At 33.0% G+C, this 18914-nt stretch overlaps 1 protein-coding gene and 1 long non-coding RNA gene across 2 annotated transcripts in view; one reads left to right on the forward strand and one right to left on the reverse strand.

The window, feature by feature from the left end:
- The window catches only part of LOC118202951 (nose resistant to fluoxetine protein 6-like), a 186466-nt gene that overhangs the window by 141157 nt on the left and 26395 nt on the right, over positions 1-18914 (forward strand). The window contains exons 5-8 of the mRNA XM_085824132.1: positions 2450-2547; positions 7923-8102; positions 13754-13847; positions 17720-17809. Of these exons, the coding sequence (XP_085680258.1) occupies positions 2450-2547; positions 7923-8102; positions 13754-13847; positions 17720-17809 (462 nt within the window). The remainder of the gene's footprint in view (positions 1-2449; positions 2548-7922; positions 8103-13753; positions 13848-17719; positions 17810-18914) is intronic.
- Positions 1-18914, reverse strand: part of LOC146995490 (uncharacterized) — a 378021-nt gene that overhangs the window by 66907 nt on the left and 292200 nt on the right. The gene's annotated exons all lie outside the window — the stretch shown is intronic.

Consider the following 18914-nt stretch of genomic DNA (forward strand, 5'->3'; position numbering starts at 1 on the left):
GTTTAAAATAACCTTTAAAAATCCGAAAATCAAAATATTCCTGAAAGATGTTGAAAAATAAATTCTGAAAGCATATTTAGCTTCTTTACTCAAACATGTTCGTTTTCATATAATTTAGTTTCCCAAAGCTTAAAGTTGTTGAAGACTAAATATATAAATAAATTATTTGTATTTGATAAATCAGTCACGCATTAATTGGTACCTATTCACCTAGAAGAAAAACCAATTTCATTTGGTGAATACTAAGCATTAATCAAAATTTTGACGTGTTTTTGAACGTCCATATGAAAGTAGGTTTGTGCGGAAAAATTCAAGGTCATCGTTCAAAATGACAACTTAGGGAAAAGTTGTCATTTTCAACGTATAAAGTATTTTGTTAGCAATGAATAAGTGACATATTCAACAAAAAACACTTTCTAGAATATTCTAATAGAATGTTACTTGGCAATGAACCATTTTCTTTACAAAAGGATACAAATAACATAAATTTTCTACAGCGATACCTTCTCTTTGCCCATATTAAAATCAAATTAAGCCTTGAAATTCGTTAAAGTACTTGAAAAATAGAGATTTTACAAAATGTGTTTGTAAATTTAATTTTAATTCAATATCTTTGACAGCTTAGACGTTATTGTTTTATTCCGAAGTGCTTCAAATACGTGTTTGTTTTACATTTAAATACTTTTTAATATCATGTATGCTACTTTTTTAAAACAAGTATGCTGTACCTGAATCATTAATTTGTCTAATTTAAGGGGACTCATACACCTTAAACCCCTCATGATCTTCGAATATGTGACTATTGCAAGAATTGGGATATTTTATTTATTTTAAAAGCAATTACTTCCAACCTTTTACAGCTGACTACATAATATAGCTGCTTTAGAAACTAGTAACCAGAAAGTTTGTGTTGCCACAAATAGTTTTGTAATTTAATCCGCTTTGTGACAAAATATTTCGGCATGTTTCCACCTTGCGCGCATGATATTTTAAAAATGGCTAATGGTACATACTTGAAATTGGATGGAATTCTTTATATGGGCACTATTTTCGAACTGAACCAACAATGTGATAAATATTTTAATACAGAAAAATTTTATGGACGAAAACATTACAAATTTTGTTAATAAAATACATTTTATAAACTCAACTCAAAATAAAATAAAAATTGAACACGAAATTTTTAGAATTTTAGGTTCACAGTAGTTTCTAAATGTTATAAAAGCTATATATTAAATATGGAATTAAATTATGAAAAAGAATATTTTAAACTGTGCGCGCAAGTTGGAAACATGATGAAAAATGTTGTCACAAAGCGGATTAAATTATAAAAATATTTGTGGCAACACAAAATTTCTGATTACTATTTCAAAAAGCAGCCATATTATATAGTCAGCAGTAAAACGTTGGTAGTAATTGCTTTTAAAATAAATAAGTTATCCCAATTCTTGCAACAGTCACCTATTCGAACATCTTATGGGTTTTAAGGTGTATGAGTCCCCTTAAATAAAGAGAATATATTGAGAATTTTGAGAACAAAATTATTAATATTTATCATTCAGCTTTTTAAAATGTTAAAATCTTTAATGTTTTGAAATTCAAAGAGATAGCATTTTATCTATTAAAGCTAAATACTGAAATAAAATTATTTAATTAATATTTTTGATTTAAACATTGAACAAAATTGGAGCTTAAACTAACCCTTTAAATAAATCCCAGATGCAAAAGAATGAAAATTCCTTTTAATTTAATCACATAATAAATGAGTTTTGCAGCATTAAAATAATAAGGAAATATTTTAAATCGCAACTTCGTTAACACTGCATGTCGCTTAATATAATTGATTATAATGACATTGTAAATTTAACTATAACCTAGAAGGATATCTAACTTACTTTCCCAGACTTCTAATTCTTTTAAAATAACTTTCCTTCGAATTTACTTATTCCAAGGGAATTTAAATTATCTGTAAAATAATTCATCCTTTTCTTTTTCGTCTTATGTTTAATTTTTTTTTTCTTTCATTTCCTATCTGAATAATTCAGTCTCTTCCGTTTTCTCTCATTCCGACGTAGCCTTTGCACAAAATTTCGTTCTCTGAGACAGCATATATGCACTTTTCTTAGTAATTATATATAACAGAGGTCAAACTTAAACATCCATTTATTCAGCTTATTTCAGGTTCAATGTCCTAAGCATATGTTCAGCAACTACAGACTAGTAAATAAATACCATCTCCAACAAACAGTTTGCTCACAAAAGCAACGGTAGCTTTAATCTTTCTACAATCACTCAATAATTATTATGCCTAAAATTTTTAAAATCTTATAACATTTCATCAGCTGCTGTATTACCATATTTTCAAGTTACTGGTTTACGTAATTTATATTTTGTTTCTTAAACTTTATGAACAAATCTGGAACTATTTTCTTTGAATGACGACATTTAGAACTGTTTTGACCTCGATTGTATTGGTGGTACTGTTCAGCACGGTTGCCGAGATATACTTTTCCAAAAGGCCTGCAGATCCTAAGTCTAGAGTGGAAAGTAAGTATTTCTTTGATTTAAACACATTTTATTTCTATCTTAAATAATATAAATGTTTTGTTATAGTGTCTTTCAAAATTATGTAAATAACCTTCTCTTATAATAAAAGCATTTAAAATGTTTTTAGATATTGTTGAATGAAAAGTTAGAATAATGAAACGAATATTTTGCTAACGTGCACTAAGCACATTGCTGTGAGATCATATTTTTATTTAACATTTTGCACAAATGCAACTTACGTTCTTTCTAGATCCGATATTACGCAGATGTTTTGATCCTTTTGTTTTGTGGCTTCTCAGAAACCTACTATATAAATTTCAGCTTGCATGAAAAAGACATTCAGTGCCTTCTAAAAGGATTTTGCGTTCAACAAGAAGAGCAAAACATATAAAAATTTTACAAATATATTGCTTTAAGTAAAAGTATAACTACACTGCTGGCCATCAGAATTGCAACACCAGGAAGGAATGACCTGACGAACGTTAAAATCACATGAAAGGAAGAAGAGGTTGGGAAGAAATGATATGCAAATGATTAGTATTTCAGCGCATTTAGACAACGCAGGAGGAAGAAACGATTATACAATTACAGCATTACTTTGAAATACGTTTTGTGAATGTTAATTAAAATGAATGAAAGCTGTTTCCATAAATACTTGCTACTGTTTACACAATGTCAGGAATCCTGTCCTGACACACTGCGTAAAGTAGTGTAACATCAGTAGCTACAGGTTTTAGTTTCTCCAATATTGTTTCCGGATACTTACTTAATTACAAAGCTGTTCATAAACATCATGAAAACAATTTTAATATTAGGGACAGAACTCTGCAAATATAAAATCAAACTTTTTGATTGATCTCCGCAGAACAAAATGTCGAATTTGCAGTACTTTCTGTACGCTTTCTTAAGCTAAATACAAAAATTACCACACTGATTTTTATTTTCGCTCATTTGGCACGTAAATTCACGGAATGCTTCGTACTTAATTTCTTAAAGTATAATGAGCAGTTTATTAACTGGACTTCTTGATCTTCAGAGATCGCATAAAACGTTTAATTTTGTATTTATGATACCTTCTACATCTATTGCCAAAATAGTTTTCAAGCATTTTTTACTATATTTTGTAATTAAAAGTACGTTTTCACAATCAATATTAAGGAAATAAAACGTTGTTAACCTTTTTTAAAGACCCTGAAGGCAACTTTTGTTTAATATGCTCAGATTCCTCAAGCATAAATTGAAAACGTAATGTTTTGGCATAATATCTTCGTTTTACAAAATTTTGATCTCAAACTTTGGTTGTTGATATGATTTTGTCTCTGAATTATCAATGATATCCTGACCATAGAAGGATGTGTTAGTCCCTGTAGATAAGCAGACTTTGCAGTGTTTTCGAACTTGGTCGCGGAGTCAAAAGAAATGTTCTTCGAGCTTGGTCACGGAGCTAAGACAATTTCTTTTTTTTACTCCGATGGGCTAGGTTAGGACTAAAGTTCCATTGCATATGGCAGACTATTCCATCGGATTGCAGCAACGTACACAGGGACTATATATCTAAGGGAGAGAATGTGTTCATGAAGGATTTTTCTAAAAAAAAATAGCTCGTATTCACGTTAGACAAAGGGAAAACCGTGAAACTAATCATGAAGCCAACTCGCTCGCTTGGAATAGAGCCCGGGTCGAAACATGGCAGACATACAGACAAGCAGACTTCACTCTGTGTCCAGATTAAAAGCAAAACTCTTCAGCTAGATGGAGGTCAAAATGACATCGAGGCATATCAGATCATGGTCAAAATGACATAGCAGCCATCTAGAAGCCAGTTTACGCAGTATCGTCAGATCAAAAGTAACGCTTCAGAAAAGCACTAGCAGACAAGCACTAAAAATCGCTAAACACTGGTATTTCGACCTGGTTCAAATCTTGCTGAAGGCACTAGCTGCATGCGAGGTTTCATGGTTTTCTCCATCTGTAATGAGGATCCGAGCCAGTTACCCCTGAGAAATCCTCCTCGAAAGCATGTCTTCTCTTAGCCGGATAGCCTAATGTGCTTTTCAAAAACCCAAATAATAAAATCAAATCCCTTCCAAATTACATGGGAGTCAAAATTGCATTCGACATGGCAGATGAAGCAAACTTTGCATTCTCACCAAGCCGGAGGTCAAAATGACGCTTCGCATGAGACACATGTAGAAGGCTAGTCTTTACAATGTGTCCGTACCAAAAGTACCCTTCTGAATCGATTGATGTTAAAACGGCATTTAACATTAGTTACTTTACAAAGCTTTACAATTTTTACCATGTCAAAAGTAAAACCTTTCGGTGCAAGGGGCGTCACGATGATTTTGTATATGGCAGGCGTGTGTTCCTCAGCAGCCAAAAGGCAGGCCAGAGGATGGGAAGTTTACGTCAGGTCAGATCACTAGAAAATATAAAGAAGAAAATGTTTTGCTTTATCTAATTAGAACACGTCAAACACAACATATGGGTTTCGATTTCTCAGCGCTAGAGTACTTGACCATGTGAAGAGAGACATTGTGAAAAAAAGTCTAAAATCAGACTTGAAAATTTTATAACACAAATATAATGAAAATATAAAAATGCTTTCTGAGAATCACTAGAGACTTTTTAAAGATCACCAGCACTGACGTAATCATTTGGCAATCAATGCGTATTAACTCAACTTCATTCTTCTTAATTGGCACTAAATACGTTTGCTAGGTTTTTAATAAGAATTTCCTTTTGCGTAATGATATGTCGTTAATCTTTGTGGCCGTTTTATTACCCTTCAAACTACGTCAGTGTTTATCTTCTTCATTACAGCCGTAAAATTATAAAATAATTTGCATATATAAGAATAACACTATGTAATTGATGAAAAAATAAAAATTTCTTTAATAAAAGTGTTTAGTCTGATCACGTCTTGCTCTTTTCTAACAAGGCATTTCTTTTTCCTGTAGTGTTACGTGACCTTGCTCAAAAGCAATAACTTTTTTATTCTTCTGTTCTACACTTTCAAATACCAAGCGATACAAAGCTAATACATTTCACCTAAACACTTACCTACTTTGAAATACTGAAAATTAACATTCTTTTCCAGTAAATTCAAGAAATAAGCTGAATTTTCTGTTGATTTTGAATTCAAAGAACAAATTTGTTTCTTCCTAATGCATATTTTAATTATTCAAAAAACAGAATAATAGCTTCTCATTTCGAAACTCATTTTAAACTGAATGCAAAGTCATAGGCAGTGTATAATTATTTTTATTAGATTTGAAATTCTCTCGTTATAATGCTAGTTTTATTCTTAAAGTTAATGAGATCTCAACAGGGTTTCACATATAAGAACAGAAATAGAAGAATATGCATCTGCATAGCACTGAACACGTCGATTTTAATTACGCATATGCAAAAAGAATACGTACATTCCTTTTTCTCGCTCATATCTTCTTATATCCGTGACTTAGTTTAGTAATCTATGCCTTTATCCAAAATATAACCGTTCCAAAATTAATGAATTCTTTTAATGAATTCTTTCAGTATTCCTTGATTTTCTGCTTATTAATGCATTAGTGTTACTAAGAATTCAAGCTTAAGACTGCTTAATAAGTTGTACTCCGTCATATTTAATATAAAAGCTTAATACATGGTATAGGTTCAATTATTCAGTTGTAATCCATAGTTGTTATTTTGGAAAGATTTATATGAAAACAAGGAAACTGCTTTAAGCTACCTACATTGTAGGTAATAAAAATTACATGTTACCACAAGAATGAGCTTAATATTTCTGCGTTTAGTTCTATTTACAGGTGGGATTTAAATTTAGTCGAAACTCATTGCAGACCTGTAGTGGTGTTTCTCAATTTTTGTCTGAAACAGAATTTCATATCCAAGTACATCGATGTCCAACTGAAGCACAATATTACGAGGAAGTTCTATTATTAATAATGCAAAATTTTATTTTACATTAATAGTAAAATTATTCTGGATACTGAATCCATGCCTCACTTTCTTCAAGAAATGCAAAATAAGAGGTCGAACCTTAGAAACTGATGGAAAAAGTACTCTGAGTGGAAATGCGATCCTATTAGGAATAGAGACTTTTATGAGCTGAATTTCTCTGGTCAAGATGGTGTTAAATAATTTAAGTCAAATTAAAAATGCACTTTTATTCGATCGCAAAGAAAACGTTTCAGAATACTTACCTGCACATTGAACATAAATATGAACCAAACTTTCAGAACATTTTTTCCGAAGGTATCTTAGGCAGATGACCTGAGTTGTTGCGCTGCCTCAGTTTTTACAAACAAGTATTTTCTTTTAGTTCCTAGTTTCAAGTGTTGTTACTATGCACACTTTTAATTTTTTATAGTTTAATTAATTTTTAGTTTATTTGTTATTAATTTAATTTATTAATATTTGTACCTTATGATATTTCATATAATTGTCATAACTCGTTACATGCGGTTTTACATATTATTAGTGCTTTTTGGGGTGGCGGCACCTTTTCTGAAAAGCGGCCACCTCCAACACTTTAAATTTAAAACTTAAGCTATTCTTACATGTTACGTTTCTTTTTGCCAATGGCAGGTAAGCGTATAGTGGAGCAAAACACTAGAAATTCACCATTGGTCATATCAGTACCGCCGCACTAGCTATTAGAATTGTAACCAATTTCTATGAAGAATACGCCGGAGGACCGATGCGAGAAATTCTATCCCCCTCTTCCTCTTCCACAAAACTCCATGAGCGAACCTTTGTCTGTATCTGTGTTTCCAGTTCCTCACTGCCGCATAGGCAGAACAAAATTACAGATGCCTTCCCCGAGATTCAGACTTGAGCCCAATGATCAACAGCCAGAAGCACTAAGCATTAGACCACTGTGGTTTGTTTAATGACAGGGAAAATTCATTTACGTAAATGCATATAAAGTATATTGATTTTAACACCTAACAAGATTGTGGGTATTTTTATTCCGTCACAAATAATGCTTTTGAAACAATAAGCGGCATCAGACCAAATAAATAACTTTGAGTTATGCTGTGATTTTGTGTCACTTTTAGAAGTTACATGAATAAGTTAAAAGTTTTAAAGTGAGTCCAGTGGGGTAAAAAAGTAGCATAGGGGCATTTTATTTAAAAGATGTATGTGAATTACATCGAAGGGTCCCTGCAAACTAACAGCATCTGTTCGTTGCATGCATTGCTACTAGTTTATTCTTTGATGTGTTAATCCATGTTATTTTGGTAAGTTCGTTCACTAATGTGTTATTGAATGTATGTTATAAGTTTGTTACAAGAGATAAATTATTTTTACCAACATTCTAATAACTTTAGAATATGAAAATTTTATCACGCATTTTCTCTTTCTTACAGCTATATTGCAAGACATCTCGCAATCACTATCCATCATCAATAGTACTAAACAACTGGTTAATGTAAAAGTCGACAGTCATCCTATGCCAGTGCTTAGAGGATTGTTTCTACTCACTGTAGTGTTCAATATCCTCGGACACACTTACGTTATGTATAATGACTTATTTTTCTTCAAGTACAGTAAGTTACCTAAAATGACATTTTTTAATTAATAGAAAGTTGAGTAAACCTAAACATGCTATATTTTTAAAACTCTAAAAAATTCCTTCTGTTACTGCTTAAGGATGCATTTGTGCAAACATTCATGTTATGAATTTATAATTTTTTTTTAAATCACAAGGAAGAAAAATAGCTCACAATCTCACCGATAGATTTCGCTACACCATAGAAGGTGGGGATAAGTATTTGTTTTTAATAGAAGGTGTCCAATTGTAAAATTTAATTTCCATTTAGTAGTTTATAATCGCAAAGTTCAGCAATGAATTGCAGTAATATGAGCTTGATAGATAAAACATTGCTAATATAATAGATCTTTTAGAGCACTGTATTGCTATTTGAGATTTAGCGACAGTTCTTTAAGCAATTGCAGATGAAAGTATCTAAGATCATACAACTCTAAGCATTAACAACTCTTGTGCAGTAAACGAAAATATGTTAAATTGGCCAATCGACGTTACAGTGGCAGAAGTAGTAGATTCCCAGTGGCAGAAGTAGTAGATTCCCAATGGCAGAAGTAGTTGATTCGTTCCCAGATTCCATGTAGTAGTACAGGAAGTTCAGAGTTTCAATACAATCAGCAGATGTTGTCAGTAATGTTTGAGAATATGCAAAACTATGAGTTTTACCATATTAATTTTCTGCCTTTTTTGTTTTGCACAAAGTTGTACCCACTTTTCCTACATCTCCTGCAATCAAGAGCGGTCTTAATGTGCGGCAATTCGTTGCATGTAAGGCTGGATAAGAACTTTTAGAAGCCTTAAACGCTTTCAAGATTTTCGTGCTACCACATACATTTACATCTGTTTTTCCCTATTTTTTCATTCTCTGTCTTGGTTTAGCTGCATCATTCTGCGGTAAAGCCAAGAACGGAAAATTTTGTATTACCCCTTTCTTTGAGTTCCGTGATGTCCCCTTTCTTTGTGGTGTCCCCTTTCTTTGATGCCCTAAACATGTGCTTACTATACTTTATGGTCAATCCAGTTGTAGTTACATGGATATTGAGAAATGTTGCGGGTGATTCGTAATTGATTTTGATCATCTTTTGGAGGAATGAAGCATAGAAACATATTTAATATATTTGGCTCACCTATCTCATGTCGCAAGACGAACTGATAAGTGGCATGTAAAAGCTAATATCTGATCTATGGAATATATTTATTTTATACCCATGACATATAAAAGCTAATATCTGATCATAAAATTGCTTCGGTTTCATTACAAATGGAGTTTTCTGAATTAATTAATTTTTTAAATATACTATGGCTTTCGCAGCCAGTTGCAAAAAAGTTCGTATAAAAAGGGAAAGTATATAATGAATCCAACTAATGTAATTTCATAAAAATATTTAATATTTCTAATTTGACACTTTAATGCATTTTGTTTAACTTAATCAGATTAAAAAGTAGGAACAATGCAAGGATTATATTTATTTAGCTATCAGTTAAATTTTGAGTTAAACTTCCTGTTCTATCCCTTCTTAATTTCAACTTACAACTTCCGACCAGAACGTAGTTTTAGAATCACGTTTGAATGCAAATTAAGGAAGAGCGGCATTTAACCGCGAAGTTCTACTGTCTTAGTCAGAGGGAACTAGAGATTCTGGATAGCACGCGTCCGTCTTTTTAGGCTACTCTTTCTTAAGCTATTATTACGCTCGGCCGTACTTTAGGCCCATAATAGCTTCGCAGTCAATTAGCGTTAAGGGGCCAACTCCGTTAAAATCTTGATAGCTTCGGGTATATCTTTTTAGTTAAGCTTAGTTAAGTTTTAATTCTTAGTTTCCTAAGTTCAAGCCCGAGTTTCGGCTTTATTGTAAAACTCCAAGACGGAGTTCTGTTAAATCTTATTTGAATAATAAAAAGGTCTTTTATCCCTTTCCAAGTTTTAATTACTGTTTTACGAACTCAAGCGATTATTCGCTTACTAGTTCTTAAGATTCTTCACATTCAACTGTAACCTAAGGTACAGAGTAGAGAATCTTACAACAATATTCTTAAAGAGCTGCGTTTAACTTTTTAAAATAGTTTGGTTTGTTAACTCATAACAGATAGATTAAATTAAAAAAGTATCTTATGCTTTACTGAATGGCAACACTCTGGCGACTGGAAGATAAACGTATTTTATTTCAGGCAGTGCCAAAGAAGAAAGACAAACAAAGAGTAAACGCAAGAAAGACAAACAAATACTTCCTGCTCTTAGATCATATTTACATTAAGAATCGCCTTAAATTACTAGCATCATATACATAATAATAATAATTGCTATTACTTTCTTTAAAGAAGATTTTTCAAAAATTTTCTAGCTTATGGTATGCACTTTTTATTTGCAAAATATTTAATTATTTATGTATTTTATTATTACTAATATACAAAGGTACGCTGCAAATTTGTCGAAGTATGATATTTTGGGCTGTCTTCGATTGCTGCCGGTTAGTGTGATTTCAGCATGCCCAGGCAGGTCAGACCTATTAAAACATGGGACGCAAGATGATTTAGTAAATGAGTAGTGTGTCGGTTACTGAAAGAAGGCTGTTTCAAACAATTAGGGTGAAGAATCTTTCTCTACGCGACTTTTAAATAATCGAGTTTGTTGATTAAAGCTGAAAGATAAATATATTGCATTTTGCCGACTGGTAACAGTCTGAGACACTAGAAATAAAAATGTTTCATTTCGAACAGTATTGCCACTCCTCTGCTTTAAGTAGCTGAGTTTGTTACTTGAAAACTCATTAAATATGAAGTAAATAAAAAAGCACATCTGAAATTCAGAATTCGGGTACTAAGGAGAACATGTTCGGATGGAGGAATGTGTATATTCAACATTTGGGGATCCTAAGTGCCGTCGTCATTCACAATGCAAAGAAAATTCGTAGGACATATTATAAATTATGTCGTATTATAATTCGTATGACATATTATAATTATTTCTGGAAGCTGGAGAGGTGAAAAATGAGCATAGCCAGGAATCGAACCACGGAGGTCTGGAATACGCGCCCAGCATGCAGACTACTACACCACGAAGGCACGTTAAGAAGGCGGGAGAAATACTTTATAACACATACAGATTATTCATTATTTAATAATATATAAATATAAATATTAATAGAAAATGGTACCTGTACTTTGTATACTTCTCACACATGAAATGTCTAAGATTAAAATTCGGTGACTATGCCGCCCAGGCTTTGGAACAAATTCAGTTTATACATCTACCAGAAATACCGACTTTATAAGGTCATTACTTCATGGAGGACATGCGGTTATTTTTTATCTGGATAGAGATACCATAGGTTACTGATCAGAAATTGTGGAAGAGCTATATTTCCGCCATCTCGTAATACATCTAATTACAAGTTTTTGCAAATTGAGATGTTCATTAAATTTATCTTCTGTCTGGATGCTAATCAGTTGGACTTCTTGTTTTGAATATTAAATGTTATACTTCACTGAAGTTAACGGTTTCCTCATAAAAATATTCGGAATTCGCTCACACTATTACATTAATTTTGAAAATTTATGAGCAGTGTTTAATGTAGCTCTTTGTAAAATGATTGTACACTGTTTCCGCATTCTATCCCGGTTTAGGTTATAACGTTTGGTGTGTTTTGCAGTCATTCAATGATAAGCAAACTCTTCGTAGATGTTAAACAAGTTGTCACTAAGCCTAAAATAACAACTAAAACTTGAATAGAGTATGAAAGACCCTTTTATTTTAAACTAAGAAGAACAGGAGGCATAACTGGTGCTTACAAGTTCAGCCAGCAATTATGGTGAGAAAACTCAAAGTAACAGTCATTCCAAATGTCAGTTAAATTTAAATAAGCTAGCAGCTAAAGGCCGCACAAATCAGTTTAATGCAAAGTTGTCCCTCTTAGCTAACCGGTGTAGAGATTCAATATCGGCAACTACAATGCAAGGCCGAAGTCTACAAATCTTACCTGATCTAGCAATCTAGAAACGTGGTTACTCGATAGGCAAAACACACTCTGTCTTACAATCCGAATCCCTAACCTTAAATACAAGGGAACTAATTTGCATTCTGGGAGAAAAACGGAAAGGAAAATTTACAGTAAAGATTCAAAGCATTAAATAACTAGTCAATTAACATGAAACAACTTTAATGATAGTCTTTAGTGAGATGTTGCACACTATTTCTACATTTGATCTAACTTTACGTAGTGGTAAGATATATATATATATATATATTGACTTAAAATACAGAAATATATAGGTTTACTATATTATAAATATATACGTAGGTTGGGGCAAAATCATGGCAACTATTTTTTTTATCTTGAAGATACCAGTCTGGTTGGAAAATGTGACATATACAGACGAAAGGACAAGGTCTTAACTACATGTGTGGACAATGAATAGCACTGAAATATCGTAACACACGAATTTATTACGGTAGTATGCAGAGCAATATAGCCTTCACCGTGCAAAAGAATGATAACACAATACACATAAAGTTGATATGACAAACCTGGGCCTAAAGACCTTCAATGTAGTCCCCTGCTACTGTCACCACACGCTGACAACGATGTGGGAGGCGCTGAATACCATCAGCCTCAGCATTTGCTGCACCATGTGTGAATCCGGTCATTTGTTTGCGCACAGCATTAGCAATGTCCTCTCGTGTTGCAAACCGCCTACCACGTATTCGTTGCTTAATCTTGGGAATGAGATTAAAGTCACAGAGCGAAAGGTCAGAAGAGTACTGTGGGTGCTCCAATTCTTCCGATCCCCAACGTCGGAATAGCTGCCGTACACACTCTGCTTTATGTGGTTTTGCACTGTCGTACAGAATTATCGCATTGTCCACAAGATCCGGAAGTTTATCCCGAACGCCACGCCGTACCTGTCGTAGCAGGAAGTCCCTGTAGAACTGTGCGGTCACTGTTCTGCCATGAGGAACAAAGTGGCAAACAATGACACCCCTGACGTCATACGCGACGATCACCATCAATTTGACTGGGGAAGGATTCTGACACTAGCTCATTACGCAATATCCTGTGGACGGTGCGTTTCTCGATGCCACTTGCCCTCTCTAACTCCAGTTATGTCCATCGTCTGTCTTCATCCATGAGGTGCTCGATGACGGCACGTGCCAAGTCGGTCCGCACACTCACCGGTCGTCCCGAACGTTGCTCATGACTGGTTAACACACGTTCTTGCTGAAACTTTCCTACCCACCGTGCTACTGTACAATATGGTAGGGCATTATTCCCAAGGGCTTCTACTAATTCACTGTGGCATTCCATTGCATTTCTCCCTCGGAGAACGGCTATTTTTATTTAAGCGCGCTGCTCAACACGGGTTACTTCCATCTCGCACGGCACTCACCAACTGACTGATTTCAGAGCCCTCGCTACCACAGAGCCAGCTATCACAGAGCCATCTTTTGTTCTGCATACACACTATGCCTGCAGAACTTCTACACGAAACAAATACGTTTTGTGATCCGTTCACATATCTACAAGAAAAAAATAGTTGCCATGACTTTTGCCCCAACCCTCGTATATATTTACTATTTCTGTAATATAACTTACTTTAGGTAGGTAGCCTTTGAAATGTTCATATTTTATTTCCTTTTTTTTTGTTTTACTTTAGGTAGTCTTTTGAATTATTATATATACATGCAACAGTTTTCATTTACAATCCTTGCAAATGGCTCCAACGGGATGGAAAACTACTTCTTCATCGCGTAAGTTTTGTTTTATATACTTTATACTTCAACAAATTTTATTCAATTTATTTTAAATAACATCACGCAATATTTAAAAGTGATTGTATTAATTTTATATTCTGTTTTACTCCTTTAATAAGTAAAATTAAAAAAAAAACATTCTGCCATTAAACATTTATTATTGTTAGTAATTATGTATTTTTACCAATAGCCGTTTGTGTATAATTAAAATTACTTTTTACGCCACTCATTTTATATAGAGTCCGATATTGTGATTACTGCATTGTTTTCTACGCTTGGTGCGCACAAGGAGCATTTTCTTTGCTTTCCGTTATGAAACGCAAGAAATGGCAAAAGTCAAATGAACTGTTAAATTTAATCAGTCAGAAAAGAACAGTACACAAAAGCCTCCAAACCAAAATGAAAATATGTTCAAGTAAATGATTCATATCCCAATATAACAAATGTTAACAGGCATAACTTCTAGGGAATGTCTCCAAATCGGGAGCATGGCAAGTGTAATAGGCTAAATGCATTATTGCTGGGTTTCCAAAATATACTGTTATGTGCTGCTGGGTTACTGTTTCATTACATCTGTTATGTTAAGTATGAAATCCGGCACTCTAATAGAATACCTAATATACTCATTGCCTTTATACCATAGTTCCTCTAAGTTCAAAGGCTTGTATTGTTTCGGTATGACTTCAATGACCAGAAATGTTTGCTTGAATGTTTTTACATTCCATTATCACTATACACTCCTAATGTTTTATCAATTATCTATGAACTCAATTGCTGCATGAAAACGTGCATATGAAGCAGATTATTTAGGAAATACAATAATTTCAGATGCAGTTAAGAATCTAAATTTTCATGCTTGGAATTCGGGGCATTTAAAAGTAATATACAATTTGTTGTAAACCTATAAGTTTTTACCCACGTACCTTGCTTTATTATTCTTAACAGTGCTTTATGTTAAAACATAGGCTGCACGGTGTTTTGCTTATTACCCAGTTATCTCACTCTTTTGTGTGTGCTCTTACTTCTACTATCTTTGTTCGCCCCCCCCCCCCAAAAGACAAGTTAATGTATATAAATACAGATTTCTTGAGTTTATAGGGAGTTTCTCTCATTTCTATATATTTTCTTCGCTCTTCTGAATTGGAATCGACTTTAATCTTTTCTATTCGTATTCGCTCAGGTGAGTGCCCGGTGTAAGTCATGGGCGTTAACCAAAATTTATACATGCACTTTGGTTTATGAAGTAGACCGGCACTAAGTGTTTTCATGCCCGGTTGCTATTCTAAATTCTAAAAACATTACCGCTCCTAAATCTTGTTGCGCAATATATCCCCTAAATTCTACAGCTTTTTCCATTCTTAAGTTTTTCCTCTAGGTGTTTCAATATATCCTAAAAATTTTTACCGCCCCAAAGTTCCGTCGCATGATGCGGCAGCATCGGTTGCATCGACACCAGCTCTGCTTATGAATTTTACATTTTAATATTTAAATTTTAACCTGAGGTCTGTTCCCGTTAATCCCGCGATTAACGTAGACTGTTCTGTACACAAGTTATGAAGAACTGTCGAAAAGGTTCACTTTAAGTCTTCTGTGATTGGTATAATCCAAGACTAGAAGATTAAGACGGGGTGGTAAGTCGCCTGATTGTTGCACGAAAAAAAATTAATATTTGGGATAATTATTTTCCACACAAGGTTAAATCATTAGTGTCAGTTCTTGCATCGGTTTTCATAATATTATGATACCTATTCTATAGTAATTAAAAAGGACGTTCAATTGGTATGTTGTATATTTAACTTTTTAAACAAACTTTCAATTAATTAAATTTCAAAACTTAACAGTTTCAGAAACAATACAGAATTAAAAGATACTTAGCTACTATGAAAATTAAGGACGAAATCAAAAGCGAATATGAATGCGCATATGCTAAGAAAAAAAAGTATATATTACACTTTTAATGAATTCATTCACTACATTTATTTACTCTTTAGTAAAAAGCAAGTAAAAATATGTAGTTAAACAATTTTAGAATTTGTTACATTTTAGGTTTACGTAATTTCACTGAGTCATGCTTCTGTAAGTCTTAATTACAAAAACCATCAACATTTATTCTCATAATGATAATGCTTTGTTGCTTTTACAAGTCATTCGTTAAACTATTCAGAGAAAACATAGAATTATCAAATTTTTTACTTCCCTTTTTGATGCACGTTTCTGACCTCGTTAGAATTTGAAAACAAGTTTTTAGATTACCATTCATCTACATGTCATTATTTGTGATGAAAAGATATTTCAAATAAGCTCAGAAAATTCAAAATAGTTGCAGAATCTGTCAAAGAATAAAATTCTATAATAACATACTGCTAATAGAAAGTATTTTTATTCACTTTAAATTTCATGGTGCATTAATATGTAAAATAAATTTTCAAGATTTTTAAATAAGTAGAACTTTTAAAGTGACTCAGTTATTAAATAGTTCCCATTTTTTAATAAGTACTTTTATAAAAGCAGAAAATTTTAAATTCCCTTCAATCGTTAGGCCTGGATGCTGCAACTATTGTTGATGCTGAGACGGCAGCTAACTATCAAACAAACGGTTTGTTTCCTTTCACAGGGAGTCAAATATTCAAAAACCATCTTAGAAACCGGTCTTAAAACCTGTTCTACCTATCTAGAGACTTTATTGCAGTTGCCATCAGCAAATAAATAATTTTGAGAATCTTATTATCACGAAACAAAATGGGGAAAATATTTTTTACTTACAGACCTCTTTATAAACAGTTCTTCTTAGATCTATATACCTTGATATCTGTGTTTTGAAGTTACACTGTGACCAACACTATTCACTAGCAATCCGACCTATTTTGTGAATCCAATAGCATTGTCAACTTAATAAAGTTTTACTTGCCTTACCGAAGGGTCGAGTGCCAGTTAAAATATAACTAAAAATAAGAGAATGGAAACAAAATCTTTGTTATATTTTTAACCTACTTAAGTTTGAATTATAGAATACAAGAGAAAATTTGATTTTATCTAAATTTTAAAGGCTTAATACTTTACTTACATATCTTATAAGTAAATCTAAGTCAGGTGCCTTTAAATGTATGCAGGCGGGTTCAAATATTTATTAATTCTTGATTATATTTCTTACCATTTCAGTTTCCTATCTGAACACAGATTAGTTCTAACGTACATAGGTGTACCAGCGGTCGAACTCTGTTCACTAGCAATCCGACCTATTTTCGATTCCAGGCGAACAGGTTGACTGTATAGGTGGTTTTACGGTTTTCTCCATATGTAACGTAGATACGAGTCAGCTTTCCTAATAAAATTCTCCACAAAGAGCTTCTTAGGCACATATCCAAAGCAAACTAACCAGACATATACGTAATTATAATTACATTCTCTCTCTTTCACAGGTTTATGACCTATTTCGAGATTTCAAATATGTCTCTCTCATATACATTTATATTGTCATTTGATTTAAGTACAAATTAAATGAAAGCAAAATTTCTTAAACTGACGTTTTTCTTTTACCTAAAGTTGAATTTCACTTTACTTCAGATTTAGAATTATCCTGCTATCATCACATCAAAACAAATCTACACATCAAAACAAATCTCTAAATTATGAACTATATCTGTTTTATTTCATGACTAATGCTAGTTGCATATAAAACAGTGCTATAGCTATACGCTTGTAAAGGTCTAGAAGACTAAGGAATGAATTTTGAGTTTCTTTCAGATTTCTTTTTATTTTCTTCACTCAGGAAAGACCATTGAACGCTACCGTACATAATTATTGTTAAATGATTTACATAGTTGACTGTTTGCTATCATAATCATTATAGGTTCATTTTTTTTTCACAGTGGCTTCTTGACAACTTTCGTTCGTTGGAGAAAAGCTGCAATTAAACCCCGAATCAACTTCTTGAAATTATTGGTAAAACCTTACGTAAGGTAAGTTATATGAAATTTTTATGCAATCTTGAGCATATAAGAACAACGTATTATGAAATTTCAAGTTATTAACGAAACGTATGTCTAATTTTAATCTTAGTATCAAAATAATGAATGTACAAATAAATCAAGTATTATGAATGGGGAGCTACGTTAAAAAGTTCTTTATTGCCTGTTACTATGTGCTTGTACACGTTAGAAGAAGTATTAGAAGCTACTACGGAATATATCAAAACGATATTCTGTTTCTTGTCCGGTTCAAGTAATCCGGCCGATATTCGTCATAACTACAGCCTTTGGAATGCTGAAGTTCAGTTTCTTAAATCTCAGACTTCCTTCATACAAACAATATCTTTTGCATATCGCCAGGGAAACTAATTCAGAAGAAATTATGTGAAGGAACTTTGGAAGCAAAGCAATTAGATTAGTTCGTTCAGTGTATATTCCTTTAAAACAATTGTTTGAAACTTCTATAAGCATGTCACAAACGAGGTTCATTAACAATTTTACCCCAGGCAGATGATGCACTGTCTTATTACAGAATGTTGTCGGATTGTAACTCTCTGAGGTTTTAAGATGCAAAACTGTTTAGCGTAACATCTGTAAATGACTGATACGTCTATCATTTTCACAAAACGTGAAGGTTCAGTGATGTAGTGATACCTATAAGCTCGCCACATGTAGACATTCAGAAAGCCTTTTACAATTTCGTTGCTCTTCGGAGGTCTTTAACCTCCAGATATGCATTATTCTTGAAAATCCTGTGTTCTGGGATGTTGAAGAAATCTTCGTCAAAAAATAGTATTCGTCTAATAAATCTTTGTTCATCCTTACTTCTTCCTGATTTGGTTATTACAATATTCTTTTAGAATTATAGGTTAGTTCAATGACTTGCAGAAACTGCTTATCACCAGTATATACCCATGATTCTTTCTGTAGAATTTTATGTAGTATCGAATATGATTTGTTCAATGATCTTGCTGTGATCGTATAAATGTTCTGAAATTGCATTGAAATGCTCCGTGAATCTCATCATTAATTAATGAGTGTACTTGGACTTTCAGAATGACCACCATTCTACTTAAGGCATTAAGTGAGAAAACAT

This window comes from Stegodyphus dumicola, chromosome 9 (genome assembly GCF_044657685.1).
Source record: "Stegodyphus dumicola isolate Sdum_Otavi_A_Nest chromosome 9, ASM4465768v1".
Taxonomy (NCBI): domain Eukaryota; kingdom Metazoa; phylum Arthropoda; class Arachnida; order Araneae; family Eresidae; genus Stegodyphus; species Stegodyphus dumicola.